Source organism: Loxodonta africana, chromosome 22 (genome assembly GCF_030014295.1).
Source record: "Loxodonta africana isolate mLoxAfr1 chromosome 22, mLoxAfr1.hap2, whole genome shotgun sequence".
Taxonomy (NCBI): Eukaryota; Metazoa; Chordata; class Mammalia; order Proboscidea; family Elephantidae; genus Loxodonta; species Loxodonta africana.
In genome coordinates this window covers 27411993-27431100 of record NC_087363.1, presented here as the reverse complement: position 1 = coordinate 27431100, position 19108 = coordinate 27411993, and the positions used below count along the sequence as shown (strand labels likewise).

Below are 19108 nucleotides of genomic sequence, written 5' to 3'. Positions count from 1 at the left end.
GATTTCTACAGAAGAAGATTGGCCAAGATGAGGAAGGGGCCACTGCCAACTGTTTGTTTGCCAAATGTAAGGGCATGAAATGAAATGATACCATCTAATGTCACTGTAATTTCAACACCAAAAAACAAACAAACAACAACAAAAAACCAGGAAGGATATAATATCAACAAAAACCCTAAACAAAGAAAAACAGCCTTTAGATTAGACAAATGTAGCACTACAGGTAGTGTCTAACTTACGACGGGGTTCCATTCCAACAACTCCGTCATTAGTAGGTTCTGACGTAAGTAGCATACCTGATTATTTATTTATTTTTCATTATTATTGCCTTTTATTATCTATCTATAAATTCAATCTCTTTTTGTCTTTGAAGGTTGGAAACTTAGAGATATATTTTAATGCATACCGTCAACGTTGGCATTTTGTCAGTTGTGTAATAACTGTACTTGTGGAAGGTTCTGGACCATCTGGATTATCCCTGGAAATGGGGATAGAGTTTCTAGTCTGAAAATTAGTGAGAGTTGTCTGGATGGTCCTTTTCTTTTTTGCTTCATATATTTTGCAGTAACATCTCACTGCTTCCCAAATCTGCTATCAGCTCTAGGAAAACGACCAGCGTTTGGGCACATGTTTTCAAGCAACTGAAGCCCCTGATTTCATTTAGAAAAAACTCCAGCTAATCCTTTCACTGCAAACATTTTTGACTTCTCTCCTTCCTCTTCCTCATTATTTCTTTCTTCTTTAGCATTTCTTTCCTCTTTAAAATCCGTTAAGTCCTGATCTGTCAGTCCCCCTTCTTCATGATCTATGAGCCATTCCACATCAGCAATATCGAGTTTTAAATTCAGTGTTCATGCCATATGGACGATTTTTCCAGTGATCTCTTCCGTCATATTATCCTGATCAAATGCGTGGAGCATGTTCACATAACTCAGCCATGTTTTCTATATCCCTTGCATGCATTTTCCTGTAACTTCTTCCCAGGAAGATGCAATGTTCCAGATACTCTGACAGTCGTAAGTACGGTTTGTTGTACGTCGTAAGTCGAGCACTACCTGTATAAACACTCACCACACTGCTCTTGTTGTTCTGGTGGAAACTTGGTCGGGGCCAGCATAGGAAAGGAGAGGTTGTTAGCTGGCAGTCAGGGTGCTCTGTACAGCCCTGTTTATCAAAACACAGCCATGAGTAATACGTTTATTGTAAATCTGGAACTGAAAAAGGGCTTGCTGAGTTATCAAGATGTTGATTTCATTTGGTTTACTTTTAAAATTTCTTTTGCTTTTTAAAAATATTCATAGATTTGGATAGGTTTTAAGCAAGTACTTTTCCAGAATTAGCATATCAAAACATTCACATTTCGTTCTATTTGAATCTTTTGTCCTCTTCAAGACCTGAGTATTTTAAGCAAAGCACCTCTATAAGAAGTCTTACAATCTTGACAGTTCAATCTGGAAGAGAACACGTAGTGAGAGGGCCTATTCACTAGCAGCTCAGCAATGCTGGGAGTGGAGGGGGATGTATAGTGCTGTCAGAATTGACCTAGTCAGCTCAGAATTGTCTGTGACATGGAAGGACAGAGAGGGAGATGAAGCTAATCTTCAAGTCATATAATGGGGGTTTTAGTTTGGAAAGACATCAGAGCCAATGAGACCACGTGTGGATTTACTTGGAAGCTACATGGAATCCCATTAGTCATTGGAAAGGAAAAGCCATGGGTGATTTTCAGAGTTCATAATGTACTAGTTGAGGACTTGTTGGCATTTAAGACTCCCAAAATTACTCTAAGAAGCCCTGCTGGCACAGTGGTTAAGAGCTATGGCTGCGAACCAGAAGGTCGGTAATCTACCAGCCACTCCTTGGAACCCCTATGGGGCCGTTCTGTTCTGTCCTGTAGGGTCTCTGTGAGTCGGAATCATCTCAACAGCAACAGGTTAAATTACTCTAAAAGCTGAAAAGCAGAGAAAGCATAATTTTATCAGAAAAAGGATTAGTAGTTGATTAATATTTATTAATTGTTACAATAATGTATATTTAGCGCTGAGCTGCTAGCTGGAAGGTCAGTGGTTTGAACCCACCAGCCACTCCACAGGAGAAAGATGTGGCAATCGGCTTCTGTCAAGATTTTACGACCTTGGAAACCCTTTGGGGCAATTCTGTCCTATCCTATAGGGTTGCTATGAGTCCGAAGCGAGTCAACAGCAGTGGGTTTGGTTTTGGCTTTTTGTACTTAATAAATATAGTCAGGATTGTCTGCTTTTGTTATAATGATATCAAAGCAAACCAAAAAACCAAACCCTTTCTTTTTCTTAGAATTTGCCTGTTGAAAAGCTGGGTCTGTTTGACTGCTGGGTTTCCTGGGCTTTGCTGATTGAATGCCCATGGCACAGTTCAACATGTTCCTGTGTGCTCTGGGTCCCTGGCACCTTTTATAACATCAAACACAATGTCTTCGATGTAGGAGCTCAGTGACCATTTTATGACTGAAGTTGACAGATACATGGAAACTTTGGTGCGTGATCTACTTATAATTGAGATATTACATGTCATTTTCTAATTTTCTAAAGCAGCTGATTTCTTGGAAAGAACTTCTTGGAAAGCCTTATTTTAGATGAACTATATGTGGCCGTTTCAACCAACTGATTCATTTTTATCTCATATGCATCTTTAGGACAATATTACAAAGACTGCATTCCAGAATTCCCATTAACCTCTGGGTTGTACTAAAATTAGTTATTCAGCTTTGCAAGTCTGTGCTGTCGGTAACAGAAACTCCTTCATGCCTGCTGATACTTGTCTTCGGGCAGTTCTTCAATCACTTTGTGAATATAAAGCTCTGCAAGTTCACGTTCCATTTATGTCAGCCAGGAAGGGAAAATGTGGAGAACTTTTGTTTATCTGGAAGAGTTAGGGAACAGGCTTTCAATCAACTAATGTTCCAGTTAGCTGAGTGTTCACACGCACCCCTTTCTATATGCAGTAAGTTTCTAAAGAATTAGTGTCCAACTAGATGGATTTAAACTGCATGTGGAATATAAGTTTTCGTTGATGTGTTAAGATTTTATACTGCCTTAAGGCTATCATCGGAAACCCTGCTGCCACAGTGGTTAAGAGCTACGGCTGCTAACCGAAAGGTCAGCAGTTCAATCCACCAGGTGCTCCCTGGAAACTCTATGGGGCAGTTCTACTCTGTCCCATAGGGTCGCTATGAGTCAGAATCGACTCAATGACAACAGATTTTTTGGTTTAAGGCTATCATTATGAGTGGTTTCTAAACACTCCTAAAAAAACACCAAACCCACTGCCACTGAGTCAATTCTGACTCATAGCAACCCTATAGGACAGAGTAGAACTGCCCCATAGTTTCCAAGGAGTGCCTGGTGGATTTCAACTGCCGACCTTTTAGTTAGCAGCCGTAGCACTTAACCACCATGCCACCAGGGTTTCCAAACACTCCTGAAGGTCACATTTAAAATTAAGTCTGGTGTTATGGATTGAATTGTGTGCCCCCAAAATACGTGTTGGCATCCTGACCCCTATACCTGTGGGTACAGTCCCATTTGGAAATAGAGTTTTCTGCGTTATGTTAATGAGGCTATATCAGTTTACGGCGTGTCCTAAACGTATTGGGACTTCTAGCAGTTCAAAGCCGCCAGGTGCTCCTTGGAAACTCTATAGGGCAGTTCTACTCTGTCCTGCAGGGTCGCTATGAGTCAGAATTGACTCGACGGCACTGGGTTTGGTTTGGTTTGGGTAGCCTCCTGAACAGTGAGAAAATAAATGTTCTTTTAAAGCCATCCACTTGTATTTCTGTTATAGCAGCACTAAGAAACTAAGACATCTGGCATCAGCTGGTTTTTTGTTTTTGATTTCGTTTTGGTCTTTCATGACTTTCTCTTAAAGTAGAAGGTTTGCACACTTAAAGTCATGGGGTTGAGGCCTCTTGAGATCCGTGCGGGAAGGAAAGAAAGGGGCACCAGTGAAGCTGAAAGGCCACCAAAGTCTCCTCCAAAGAGCCAGGCTTCCCCTGGCTTTACTGCTCCAGAGGGTGAGGCCTTCTGCTCACTGTCACCAGTATGGCCACTGGGAAGGTCTATTGAAACCAGACCCTTGGCTTTTCACATTGTTAAGTGTAGGTTTGCTCTCTCAGCAGGGGAAACAAGGAGGGGAAAGGGTTTGTCTCTACATTTTTTTTTTACCTTGGCAGGAGGTTCATTTCTCATTTATTCTTTTTTTTTTTTTTTTTTATTCAAAGATATTTGTTAAGTGCCTATTGTGTATCAGGAATTCTGGATGGTGCTTAGAATACCCCCGTTGCTGTCAAGTCCATTCCTACTCATAGCGACCGTGTTGTACAGAGTAGAACCACCCCATAGAGTTTCCAAGGAGCAGCTGGTGGATTTGAACTGCCGACATTTTGATTAGCAGCTGAGCTCTTAATCATTGTGCCACCAGGGCTTTCTCAGTATATAGTGGTAGACAAACCTGAGCATGGTTTTTGCCCTCTCAGAGCTTACGACCCAGAGGAGCAGCCAGTCAGTCAACAAGTAAACAACCAAACCAAAGGAGACATGAACAATTACAAATGTGGATAAGAGCATGGAGAAACCCACGAGTGAAAGAGTAATAGGGAGACCTGGTTTAGACTGAGTGGTCAGGTCAGGCTTCTCTCAGGTGGTGACATTTGGGCCAAGACTCAGGAACCACCATATAGAAGGTGAGGAAACGGTGGGTCAGGGCAAGGACATAGCACTCACCAAGGCCCTGAGGCAGGCTTGGTGTTTTTGAGAAACTGCAGGCAACCACTTCAGTTGAAGCATAGGAGTAATCAGGAAACTGAAGGAAGACTTCTCTCCCCCACTCCCCATCCCCTTCTCAACAGTCATTTTTCACACAGGCAAATACAAAGGCGTAATGGTTCTTTGGACAGCTCTCTTTGTAACCAGAAAATGTGTTATATTTCCTATGGAGAAGTTGGAATATATTTATGGTATTAGCATTAGTATTGATCTTCTCCTTATTTTACTTAAAACCCTGGGAGATTTGGCAAGCATACGTAATATAGTTTCGTCAATGTCATAAAATATTTTAAGCACAGATCAAAACTTACCTTAAATTTTTCTGAATCTTCGTTATCATGCATTTGGTTTTCACTGATCTCCCTTTCCAAATGTCCAGGTAAATTGTAAAATACCAATGGCCTCTGTTGTTGTGTGCTGTCGAGTTGATTCCAGCTCATAGCGACCCTATAGGACAGAGTAGAACTGCTCCACATGATTTCCAAGGAACAGCTGGTGGATTTGAACGGCCGACCTTTATGGTTAGCAGCTGAGCTCTTAACCACTGTGCCACCAGGGCTCCTTCCAAATGACCAGGTAGATTGTAAAATACCAGTGGCCTCTAGTGGATTGTATTTTCTCAGAAAATGCATTTCCATCTTTAATGAGTATAATCCAGAAACAGAAGAACCCTAGGATCATTTCATTGAAATTGACACTGTAAATAAAGCACAAGCTGGGTAGTTGAGTCCTTGTGTTGAGGATTGTGCCGAATGTGTCACATCCAGCGAGTTCATCGTGGTTGTTGTTGCTGGTGGCCGTCAAATCAGTTCTGACTCATGGCGAGCCCATGTGTGCAGAGTAGAACTGCTCCATTGGGTTTTCAAGTCTGTGACCTTTTGGAAGCAGATCGCCAGGCCTGTCTTCCAAGGTGCCTCTGGGTGGGTTCGAGCCACCAACCTTTTGGCTAGTAGTTGAGTGCTTAAACATTTGTGCCACCCAGGGATCCTGGTTAGTTGGTAACAGAACAGAAAGTGAACTACCTTTATGGAGCCTTGATGTTATGTTATATTCAGAGGACAACTTGAACTCGTCACCAAGGCTTTCCACTGTTCTCCTTTTTCTAGTTGGCATGCACATGCCTGATTTCTATTTTAATTTTAGGGTAGCTCTGTTCCCTCTTTCCTTTGCTTGTCACTCAAGATTGACAGCCATGTGGTGGCAAGGTCCACAGTTATTGATCGGACAGTAAGCCCGGTGTTTTCCATTTCAGCAGCTGTTCATTGCACCCTACAGTGGTCAGATATTGCTCTTTAGCTTCTGGGCACCACACATGATGGACTTGACTCCTTCCTTGCTTTCCATTCCCTCCGTTCTCACCTGTCTGCCTTAGTTCTGCTTTCAATTTCCCCTCTTTTTCCTTCCTTTTCCTATCTGGAGCTTTTCTTTACTCACCCACCCACCCACTGCATCTTTCCTTCTCCTACTCTGTGATCTGCCCGCCCAGCTGTTTTTTATCTCCCTGTTTTTCACTCTGCTTCTTTTCCTTTCTACCTTCCCACCCATTTTTGTTTTTGAGGCCCACCTCTGTCTTCATCTCCTGTCATGGTAACAGCACTGGGCTATGAATTTTGGTTGGTGGTGTTGACCCCACTAACAGCAGCAAACTTCATTTGTGCATTATTTGAACTTCATGTCGGAAACCGTGGCACTCACCATCCCCCCCACCTCCCTCCCCCCTATATACATAGGTGCCTAGCTGAGGGCTTGGTATGGAGGGGTGGGTGCTTAATGCATTCTGGTGGAATAAATAAATGACTGACTAGATTGCTTGTCAGCTTGGTGGTGTCCATTAGCCACAATTTCTGCCTTTGAAAAAATTTTTGGATATTGAAGCTTCCTGACTCCCCCACATAGATGAGATGGATGGATGGGTGGGTGGGTGGATAGACTGACAGGTGTAGAAAATGCTCTGTGTTGTTTATTGCTCCACAGGTCACATGATAGGGAAAGAATCTCTGTACTGTCGCAGAAAGAACGCCGTTGGTAAATCCAGAGTCTAGTCCCAGCTCATCTGGTCCTGCAACCTTGCCTGGGCCCCATAACCCCTCTCAGCATAAGCTCATTCATCTGAAAATGAGCATCTTACTAGAGTGGGTAGAGAAGAAGATGTGTGTAAAAGCACTTTATGAGTTACAAAGCACTAGACAAACAGGGAAACTCTGGTAGTGTAGTGGTTAAGTGCTACGGCTGCTAGCTAAAAGATTGACAGTTCTATTCTACCAGGCACTCCTTGGAAACTCTATAGGGCAGTTCTGCCCTGTCATATAGGGTTGCTATGAGTTGGAATCGACTCTACGGCAATGGGTTTTGTTTTGTTTTGTTTTGTTTTTAGACAAACAAAGCATCATATGTTCCTGGTATTCATCATGATACAGTTAGGTATTTAAAATTGAGATCTTCACATTGCAAATATGTGGTTTGCTTTTAAATCCATCTATGGAAGGTCTGTGTCTCATCCTCAGATGGTAAGGGCCGACATGTGCTTGAGGCCACAGAGAGTAATTTATAGAGAGGCCCCCCTAAAGTAGGAATTTATGCTTAAGAATAGACAAATGACGATGAAAATAAAAGTGTTTCTAACAGCAAATGTTTACACAAGTTAATGTGATGATTTCCCCATGCCAGCTTTTATTTTTCACATGCAAAGATGTAATTTATAACGTTCTATGCATGATGTAGTCGAGTTTTAGAACATCCACAAATGGCTTCTCTTAGAGTTTTAAAATTCATAAGCTTGAACTTCTTTTGTTTAGTTCCCAGAGTATGGGGAAGAATGTGCTAAACACATTCACCCGGGATGTTAGTGATGATCTTTTCCTGCTAATTTTCTTGGCTCATTCAGGAGAGAGAAATTGGTCAAACCTGTCTCTGAATTGAGTCATGGTGAGTACATCTGTTTTTAACCTTAACTGGACTCCTTAAACTTGGCAAGTGAATGAGAAGAAGGCTAAGTCCTGAACCTCCTTCATTGCCTCCACTTGTCTTACCTCGTTGCTGTTGTTGTTAGCTGCTATCAGGTTAGCCCCCGACTCGTGGTGACCCCGTGCACAGTGGAAGAAATGTTGCCTGGTTCTGCGCCATCCCCATGGTTGGTTGGGAATCCGACCCTCGTGAGCCACAAGGCTTTCACTGACTGATTTTCAGAAGTAGATCATCAGGCTTTTCGTCCTAGTTCATCTTAGCCTGGAAGTTTTGCTGAAACTTGTTCAGCATCATAACAACACATAAGCTGCCACTAATGTGTGGTGGCTGCACTTGAGGTGTGTTGGCTGGGAACTGAAACCAGGTCTCCTACGTGGAAGGCGAGAATTCTACCACTAAACCACCACTGTTCCCTTTCCTGCCTTGTTGTTGTTAGGTGCCATTGAGTTGGTTCTGAATCACAGCAACCCTATAGGACAGAGTAGAACTTCCCCATAAGGTTTCCAAGGAGTGGTTGGTGGGTTTGAACTGCCTACCTTTTGATTAGCTCTTAACTCGGTTAACTCCAGGGCTCCTTCCTACGTTAGCAAGCCCCAAATCATTTACTTAATGTCTTCTAAATATGCTCTGTGCTTCTATCTCTCTGTTCTCTCATTCCCACAGGCCATGCAAGACTCCTTGGCAGACCTTCCAGAATGGTATGGAATAAAAGGCATGCAGGCCCACTGGATCGGGGACTGTGTAGGCTGCCATCTGGACTTCACATTAAAGGTGATCAAGTACTAGCGTCTCCAGCAGCTAATGCTCAGAAATCTCTTTTTACACTTTTGGGACTCACTGACTAGACCAGCAATTTGTAACTCTACAATAGCACTGTCCAATAGAAAGATATTGTGAGGCACATATATAATTTAAAATTTTCTAGTAGCCAAATTTTTTGAAGAGTTCAAGGAAACTGGTGAAATTATTTTAATAACGTTTTACTTAACCCGATATTTCCAAAGTATTATCCTTTCAAGATGTGATCAATATAGAAAATTATTAAGGACATCCTTTAGATTCTTGTTTTAATACAAAGCCTTGAGATCTGCTGTGTATTTTACACTTAAAACATACCACTAGCCACATTTTAAGTGTTCCATAGCTACATCTTGCTACTGGCCACCCTGTTGGACAGTGCAGATATATAGTCTGTGGGCTTCTGGGGATGTCCATGAATTCTCTGAAATTATGTGCAAAATGTTTGTGTGGGCATTTTCCTGAGGAGTGGGCCCATAGTGCTCATTGTATTCCCGAAGGAGCCCATGTCACAAAACAGGTGAAAAGCTAAGGGAGCATAGGCTAACTGAGACATAATTTCAAAACTAGACAGACTTACAGCTATTAATGATTGTGTGGTTACCCAGGGTTCACAGGAAGTGACCTGCTATAAAACACTGCTGAAAGGTCACTACTCAAGGCCCACCTACTCTGGAAGGTGCCCCTGAAACTCTTGTCTTTGCCTGTACTGACTAGAGGGTTTTTCTATTACTGTTTCTTAACTAGGTGTTTTAAGGAGTTCAAACCCTGCCATCATGTTAGTCCCAGCCAAAACTGTTAGAAGGAAGCAGCATCCTAGAGAGAAGTCAACCTGCTTTTCTAGACTCTTTCCCACCTATAACCTAAGTGCTCTTTAGTGTACCTGCTGTCTACTGAGCAGCTGCTGCTTGTCACTGAGCTCAGAATTCCCTGTGCCAGCTCGTCACAAAGGTGATCCAGCTTACTCCAGCTGCACATGGGAAGCCCACTGTAAGGGAGTGTGTTCTGTCAAAACCTTTGAAAAGCAAATCCTGAACTGAGCTTTTCCTCTTGACGCTGTTCTGAGAGGGTGGTAAGAGTTCTGAAATTCCGTGCAGCCCTGACTTTTGTTCACACTTGGCAGGGCCATATCCTTTGGGGCCTGTTCCTTAGCCTGGGTTTCATCCCCATGTCAGAGGTCTTTGCTTCCTCACCAGGTGAAGGATGTGAGTCTCTGAGCCACTTGGCTGTTGTACATGGAATGTCTTCTCCACTCTCCCCAACCCAACATCTTATTATGCAAATGTTTTCACTTCCGTCCCTAGACCCACCTGACAATGAGATGTGGCAGCATGCTGTTTCAGGGAAGGGTACATTCTCAGTCCTGCAGGGCAGAGCCATGTGGCTTTGTGTCTGTGGCCCCAAGCCTGGCCCTGAGGGTCTTTACATCATTTGCACACTATGTATGTGGTCAAACGAATGCATGAAGGAAGAATTGCCTTCCCTTTCTGTGTTTTCTCTGTCAGGCACACAGCTGGCACTCAGTTGATGCCTCACGTATGCCTCTTCTTGAAAGGCATTTTAACCAGCCCGAGGCACACTCAGTCATGAGCTCAGCTCAGGCTGCTATCCTTTTGTTCTCTCTTTAAAATGAAAATAGCCTCAACCACTGTATTTCTGGTTAGAAAAAAGTAGGTGTCTCTATGTTTTAGTATAGTCCTAAATCTTTGAGGGAGCATAGCTCCTTTCTCAGGGCAGAAACAATATAATTTTGAGGAGTATTTTTGATTTATGAACTAAGGAGACAGGAAAACTAGACAGTCATCTTTCTAAACAGGCTCTCATTGCCTTCAACCTGGGACTGCCAAGCACACCTGGTGGTGGGCATTGGGGAGGGGAGGGCTCCTAAGAGAGATGGCAATTGTGTTTTCTCTCCTGCCCATCTCTGCCCCTGCCAGGCACCGTCTCAGTCCCTGACACCCCAGAGCCAGTAGTCAAAAGTTATCCCCACTGTTTGGGAATGAGGAGGAAAGGGAGGGGGATGTGGCTGGGGAGCAACATGTCCCAGAGGAAGCAGTAAGAAAGGAAGTGACTCCACTTTCCTCCTCCCAGGTTGATGGGCAAGTCACAGCAGAAAAGCTGACGGCCTACACAGCCACCCCCGAGGCCATTTATGGCACTTCCCACGTGGCCATCTCTCCCAGCCACAGACTCTTATATGGGCACAGCTCTCTGAAGGAAGCCTTCCGGAAAGCCCTTGTCCCTAGCACAGGTGAGTTGGCACGTTAAGGCGAAGGTAGGAGGCCTACTGCCTTACATTTGAGAGTGCCTCACAAAGGTCACGGTCCTTTCGCATATAGCATCCTATGTGATTTGTTCTTCTCCTTAGCCTTATTTTATTTATTTATTTTTTTTAATTTAAAACATGAAGATTAAAAAGGAGCTCTAAAAACATTGAATTCCTTGCCTCTGGTTCTATTCTTAGTTACTAGTTTGTCTGCAGCTTGAGCCTCTGACTGAAAGCTCAGCTCTTTAAATATAACCTGGATTTAAAACTCTTTTCTGATAGGAATAGAATCTTCTTAATTTATAATTCCATCATCAAATAAAACTACACCCATAGGGACTATTGGGAAGCCAGTGAGCGTTAGAGGAAGCTTTTCCAACAACTTGATTTTATTATTTCTGAGTATTCATATCATAATATGAGCAGACGAACAAAGTCCTACTTGATATAGGTCTTTAAGTAATCTGCTTTGTGAACGGACACAACTGACCTGGAATTATTTTTTTGTTGTTGTTACGTGCTATCAAGTCAATTTCGACTTCTAGTGACCCCATGTTGCAGCGGAGAACCACCGAACCACCCGGTAGAGTTTTCTTGGCTGTATTCTTTACAAATGCAGATTACCAGGTCTTTCTCTGATCGAGCCACTGGGTGGGTTGGAACCGCCAACCTTTTAGTTATTAGCCAAGCACTTAACCGTTTGCACCTTGGCGATGTTACTAATCATTGAAGATTTGGGGAGTATTTATGTATTTGCCAGAATTCTGTGGTCGCAAGTAACAAAGTCTACCTCTGGCTAACCCAAAGGAGAAAGGGAACCTATTGGAAGGCTGTGGGGAAGCTCACTGACTCAGAGGAATGGCTGAAGAACTAGTCTCAGAGAGGCATAGGACTGGGCAGCCTGGGGGTTTCAGCAGCAGGAGCTAACACACACCCTCCTGAGGGCCACTGTCAGAGTGGATCTGCTCCAACCTCGCCTCAGTGATTGGAGCACTTGGTTTGAGATTTCTGCTCCAGGGGAAGGTGTCTGATTGGTGAAACTGGGGCCCCTGCCCTTTTTCTTAGCCAAGAGAAGGCCAGATACCTTCCCTGATAGACCCACCAAGACTGTAGCCAGTGCAAGAGGGGCAGCTCTCCATAACAAACTTGGAAACTCTTAAAGAGGAAGGGGATGTGGATCCTGGGCAAGTGAAAAGAAGTCCACTATCAGTTAGAAATTTGTCTCTGGACATTTTATTTCTACAAAAATCTCATCCCTGTTCACTTTTCATAGACTGTAAACTTCAACCCAAAACACATAGTCCGAATTATCGAGGTCTAGGTTTTTGGTTTTGGTTAGAGTAATAAGTGCAAACCCTGATGGCGTAGTGGTTAAGCCCTATGGCTGCTAACCAAAGGGTCAGCAGTTTGAATCCTCCAGGCGCTCCTTGGAAACTCTGTGGTTAGTTCTACTCTGTCCTAGAGGGTCGCTATGAGTCGGAATCGACTGGACAGCAGTGGGTTTGGTTTTTGGTTCAGAGTAATAAGTATTAATTTACTACCAAAAATGTTTTGGATGGTGATGCAAAGTTTTTTTAAAAAAAATGATAAATGTGATTAATGTCACTGAATTGTACAGGTGAGAATGTTGAAATGGCAAGTGTTTTGTTACATATATATTTACCACAATTAAAAAAAAAAAAATTGCCATTCTTGAAACAACCAGAATGAAACACTTCTTGATGTCAGGCTGGAGAGAGACACAGTGTCCCCCTCTTAACTCTCTCATGACTTCTGTTTACTGACAGCAGTGGAGCCAGCCTTCAAATCAGTGCGTACTTCCTAAGAGCCTGCTTCGTGCTCAGCATTGCGGGAGATGTATAGATGAGCCACATGGGGTCCTGCCTTCCGGGGGGTGGTGACAGAGCCAGATGCAGACCTGATTCACTCCAGGGGCAGATATCACTTGGTTTCGTCTCTTTTTTTGGTATGTCTTGAAATAGAGAAAAGTCCCTTTTGAGTTCAGTATGTGCTTACAAAGTCCAATATAGCTATCTCACTCAGTTTTATTTTCTACTTACTCAAAGGAAAAATTGGATTCTTTTCAGCTGTTTAGTTTAGAAGGAAAACTCATAGTTTTTACTCTCATGAGCAATTTGAGATTCCTTCAGGGCCATAATGGTTGGATATTATCTAAAATTGAAAAGCTGAAAAATATAAACACCTAGTCCTTAGATTTTTTCTTCTTATTGTTACTTTGGGGACACAAATTAAAATGAGGTCATATTAGTAGGGGATTAATGAGCTAATAAGTTATAAATGGTAGTGTTCCTGTGATGAAAGGTAGTATATAAATGCAAAACATTTTCAAATGGGTTCCTCAAAAAGTTAAAAATAGATTTATCATATGATCCGGCAATTCTACTCCTAGATATTTACCCAAAAGAATTGACAGTAGGGACTCAAACAGATGTTTGTGTACCAGTGTTCATTGCAGCATTATTCACGATTGCCAAAAGCTGGAAACAACCCAAGTGTCCATCAACAGATGAATGGATAAACAAAATGTGCCTTGTATACATATCATGGAATACTGTTCAGCCACCAAGAGAAGTTCTGATACATGCAACAACATGGATGAACCTTGTAAACATTATGCTGAGTGAAAGAATCCAGGCACAAAAGGAAAATATTGTATGATTCCACATATGTGAAATATTTAGAATAAGCAAATGCATAGAAACAGAAAATGGATTAGAGGTTCCCAGGCCCTGGGGGAGGGGAAATGGGAGCTACTGCTCAGTAGGTAGAGTTTCTGTTTGGGGTGAGGAAAAAGATAATGGTGATGGTTGCATGACATTGTGAATGTCATTAATGCCTCTGAAATGTACACTTAAAAATGGTTAAAAATGGTATTCCGTTTTACCGCAATGAAAATTTTAATCCATTTTTATATGTAAGAAGTTGAGAGATTATTTTAGCATATGCAAAGAGCAATGGTGCCATGACCACTTTGGTGTTGGCCCACCTGACTTGGCCTGGGCATTTCATTTTGACACTGACTGGCTTTCTCCCCTCTTTTGAACAATCTTGGAAATAATTCCAACGGGCACGTTACACTGGGCTCTAAATTTTCCAATTTTAATTTTCAGAGTGAAATATTCTTTTTGTACGTGTCAGTTTATTCAAAGTCTCTAGATTAATTTGCACATTAAGTCCCTGGATTGTGACATGTGGCATTATGTTAGCATCAGGCCAGTGTGGTACATTGAGTAAAATGCAGTTCTTCCAAAAGTGAATTAAAATTACAGCAGAAGTGTGGGTGCACTCCTCTGGTGTTTGGGGTTTACATTTTAAACCCAAATGTTGTATCACTGCTATCATTTACCGTTGCTGACTGGCTCATCTGAGGCAAGTGGTTCGTTCTTTCCTTGAAATGTCAGGTTTTGAGGGTGACTGGTGTTACAATGGGAGAAACCCTGGTGGCACGGTGGTTACAGTGCTCAGCTGGTAACTGAAAGGTCAGTGGTTCAAACCCGCCAGCTACTCCAAAGAAGAAAGATGTGGCAGTCTGTTTTTGTAGAGATTTACAGCCTTGGAAACCCTATGGGGCAGTTCTACTCTGTCTTGTAGGTAGCTGTACGTCAGAATTGACTTGATGGCGGTGGGTTTTTAGTGTTAAAGCAGTGACCTCTGAGAGTCATGGCAGCACACAGTTGTGACTGAATCTATTACTTACAGGAGGTTAAATTTTCAAACCTGAATTCCTACAGTTGCTAAGTTGATTTCTTTATATTGGCTTTTGATTTGGCATGAGATGACAAGGTCCTGGTCCCAGGTCCACAGCTCACCTGTTTGTTTAGCTTTCTCAACAGAGCAAGTGACGAGGATTTCGGGCAAGATGGTCCTGGAGGGCCTTGTGGGTAGGGGAGGCCTCAGGGCTCTGAGGAGGAGAATGATGTGTGGACAGGGGGACACTCCAGTGGCAGAGCGGAAGCAGGCAGGCCGGCTATGATGTTGCCTGTTAGTTAAGGTAAGAGTCAGTGAAGACCGCATAGCCGAGGTAATCCAGATGGAGAGGAAGGAGCAGCTCTGAGAAGTATTTGGAAGGGGGTGAGGGCCGCAAGGATCCTGGAACAAGTCTCTGATTTTCTGGCTTAGCTGATGGGGTTGCTGATGTTATTGACTAAATGTGTTCTTTCTTGCTCAGCACGTTGTAATTTGACACAGACTCTTTTCAGAGAGCAAAAGCGAGGTTCTTCCCTAGAGTCCTTAAAATTCAGTTGCTTCCATGATCACTGGCGTTGCTGCCTTTTCTCAGCTGCCTGTTGTGACTTACGTATGCCCTGACTCGATAGGAACTAGAGGCCAGAAAAAGCATCAGTAGGGAAACGTCACTGGAGTTCTAGAAGCTGCTCTGCTTTTTCCTGGAGTCTTTTCTTACTTTCCTGGTATTAAAATATTCAAGCTCTGGAGCTGTGGAACCACATGCTTCAGCTCTGAGTCACCAGTGGTCTACACCGCATGTATTTTTTGCCAAAAGGTCTCTCTAAAGGCCAGCTTAGAACCCTGTTGTTAACGAGGCGTCAGGCAGCAAGAGCCTCATCTCCCTGAAGCCCTGCACATTAAATAATCGCTCTGTTGTTTTGCCCCTGTCTCCAGAGCATCCGCATGGGGCTGGGACAAAAGGGTGAGGAGCAGAAGCTGCAATCCTGGGATTATGGCTTGGTTTTTAGCCAGATTGTTCTAGTAGCCTTCTTTCAGCACATGTTAATAGATGTTACTAAAAAACAAACAAACAAACCTGTCTCTATCTAGATAGTTCTGACTCATGGTGACCTCATGTGTGTCAGAGTAGAACTGTGCACCATAAAGTTTTCAATGGCTGATTTTTCGGAAGTAGTTTGCCAGGCCTTTCTTTCAAGGCACCTGTGGGTAGACTTGAACCTCCAGCCTTTCAGTTAGCAGCCGAGCATGCTAACCCTTGCTCCATCCAGGGAGTCCAGTAGATGTTATAGGGAGGGGAAATGCTCCTGTGCTGAAATAATCTGGAAGAAGCAAAAATAAACAGGTATCTCGCTTCTGGACTCCTGAGAACGCCTGATGTACTGAGGGCCACCGTGACTTTGAGAGCATGTCACCACTGAGCTTCTGGTGCTCACTGTTCACCTGGTTTCCACTGAGCATTCCGGGGAACAAGCTGCATGGGGCACCGCTCTGACGAACACTGGTCGACAGTCATTCGCCTGTCTTTTCAGAGGGTGTGAGAGACCTGCCATCTTTGCAATGAGTGCCCTGAGAGCACAGGGCATCTTTTTGTCTGAAAGTTTTCCTCTGCAATTATGAAAAGTGCTTTAGCTCTATTCTAACCACTAATGTAAAATGCTTCAGTCACTTCACATCGCCAGCCTGACTACCTGGAAATTTGAAGAACACTAGACCTGGTTAGGAACTTCAGATTTTAATTTTATTCTTTTTAAGAAGTAGATTTTGGCCAGTGATAGTATGGTGGTTGTTACTGTGCGTTCATTACAAATCTGCTAATACTTAAGTTCAAAGAGTAAAATTTTTTTTATTATGAAAAACCAAACCAAACCATTGCCATTGAGTCGATTCCAACTCATCGCAACCCTATAGGACAGAGCAGAACTGCCCCAAAGGGTTTCCAAGGCGTGGCTGGTGGATTTGAACTGCTGACCTTTTGGCTAGCAGCCAAGCTCTTTAACCACTGCGCCACCAGGGCTCCGTTTATTTAAAAACTGGTGTAATACTTATGTAAAAGGACAATAAAAGGCAAATGCACAGAGACCAAACTTTATTAGTGGTTAGGTTACAGGGGTGGGAGGGAGGGGAAAAAGGAAGGTTAACGGTGATGGAAAAATCTCATTGATTAAGGGTAGGGTTTCACAGCTGATTGTTGTAATTGTTGTCAATAAGTTGTTAAACTATAAAAAGTTGAATTTGCAAAAGTTCTGTAATAGATACATGTACAACAGTGAAAAAAAAAAACAAAAGAATAGCTGCTGAGGCTGCTTATGTACAACCAGACACCTCATGGGACTTGGTTCCTTGGTTTGAACATTTAGGGTCATGGTTTCATGGGAGATCCCAGGTAATTTGCATAATAATGTGTTCAGTGCTTCTGTTCTACTTACTAGTTTGTTTCTATCTCCTGGTTTGTTGTGTAGTACCTGGGGTCTTAAAAGCTTGCAAGTGGCCATCCAAATCACGACAATTGGTCTCTATTCGCCTAGAGCAACAGAGGAAGAAGAAGCGTCAGGAATAGGTGGAGGACATGGAGTGTGTGGCTAATAACCTCCATGAATAACTGCCTCTTTTGCCATGAGACCAGAAGAACTGAATGGTGTCCAAATACCATTACTGACTCTTTTGATCAAAGATTCCATAGAAGAATCCTGCTCAAAAGGGGGAAAATATAGAACAGATTTGGAATTTTCATGGACCCCAGACTTTCTGGAGCTACGAAGGCTAGTTGAACCCCTGAAACTATTGCCCCAAGATAATCTTTAAACCTTAAACCCTGAAGTCTTTCTTAAAACCAAAATATTCAAAAAAAATATCCCCTGAAATCTTCTTGGAACCAATTAACAGTTTAGCTTAACTAGTAAAAAATGTCTGCCTTGAACATTATACTCTTTTAAGAACTGTCTATGTGGGATGAAAGTGAGAGCAGCAACTTGAAAGATTAGATCAGAACCTTAGGGGCCAGTGAGTTTATGTTAATGAGGAAAGAACACCTCAGAAAAGGAGGGTGAGAATTGTTGCACAACTCAAAGAATGTAATCAGTGTCACTAAATCGTACATGTAGAAGCTGTTGAATTGGTGTATGTTTTGCTGTGTATGTTCTCAGCAACAATAACAAAGTAAATAAAATTTAGAAGCAAAAAAACTGGTATAATAGATCTTACATGTGGAAAAATGAAAATGTCTGACCTTGTAATGCAATACTTTGCATCTTTTTTTATATTATGTTTTTTGGTAATAGTTTTATTGAGATATAATTCACCCGTTCGAAGTATACAATTCATTGGTTTTCATATATTCAGAGAGTTGTGTAACCATCACCACAATCACTGCTAGAACATTTTCATCATCCGCAGAAGAAATCCTGTAGCAGTCACCCCCGACAGACACTGCTCCTGTTACTCCCCGCTCTAGGCAATCACTGATCTTCTTTCTGTCACCATAGATTTGCTTGTTCCGGACATTTCATATAAATGGAATCATACAATACATGGTCCTTTGTGACTGGTTTCTTTCACTTTATATTATATTTTCAGGGCTCATCCATGTTGAAGCATGTATCAGTACTTCATTCCTTTTTATTGCAGAATAATAAAATATTGTATTGGGTGGATATGCCACATTTTATTTATCCATTCATCAGTTAATGGACATTTGGGTTGTTTCCACTTTTGGCTGTTGTGAATAATGTTGCCATAAACATGTGTATACAATTTTTATGTGGTCATCGTTTTCATTTCTCTTGAACATATACTTAGGAGCAGAATTACTGGGTCATATAGGGTCGGTATGAGTTGGAATCGACTCGACGGCAATGGGTTTGGGTTTTTTTGGTTTTATGGTAACTCCGAGGATCCCTGGTGGCACAGTGGCTAAAGCACTCACGTTGCCAACCGAAATGTCAGCGGTTTGAACCCACCAGCCACTCAACAGAAGAAAGATGTGGCAGTCTGCTTCCGTAAAGATTATAGCCTTGGAAACCCTATAGGGCAGTTCTGCTCTGTTCTGTAGGGTCGCTGAGTCAGAACTGACTCGATGGCAGTGGGTTTGGTTTTTTGGATTTTACGGTAACTGTGTTTAAGCAGTTGAGGAACTGCCTGACTGTTTTCCAGAGCAGCTATGCTATTTTACATTCCCATCAGCAGTGTGTGAGGGTTCCATTTTCTCCATTATCGTCACCAACATTGTTACCTGTTTCTTGATTCTACCATCCTAGTGAGCGTAGGGGAAACCCTGGTGGCGTAGTGGTTAAGAGCTTGGCCGCTAACCAAAAGGTCAGCAGTTCGAATCCACCAGGCACTCCTTGGAAACCCTATGGGGCAGTTCTACTCTGTCCTGTAGGGTCGCTATGAGTCGGAATCCACTGGACTGCATCCGATTTAGTTTTTTTTAGTTAGTGAGCGTGAAGTGGTTTCTCATTGGGGTTTTAATGTGCATTTCCTGATGGCTAATAATGTGGAGCACCTTTTCCTGTGCCTATTGGCCATTTGTGTACCTTCAGAGAAATGCCTGTTCAGATCCTTTGCCTATTTGCCT

The 19108-nt window shown here is 42.6% G+C and overlaps 1 protein-coding gene across 7 annotated transcripts in view; it reads left to right on the top strand.

Annotated features, from left to right (window-relative positions):
* Positions 1-19108, top strand: part of LARS2 (leucyl-tRNA synthetase 2, mitochondrial) — a 205461-nt gene that overhangs the window by 101711 nt on the left and 84642 nt on the right. For all 7 annotated transcript variants that reach the window (XR_010319012.1, XR_010319011.1, XR_002785685.2 and 4 more), the window contains 2 exons: positions 8427-8534; positions 10653-10812. Coding sequence is in view for 1 of the 7 variants with exons in the window: in XM_003409701.3 (XP_003409749.1) it covers positions 8427-8534; positions 10653-10812 (268 nt within the window). In the remaining 6 variants the exon portion in view is untranslated. The remainder of the gene's footprint in view (positions 1-8426; positions 8535-10652; positions 10813-19108) is intronic.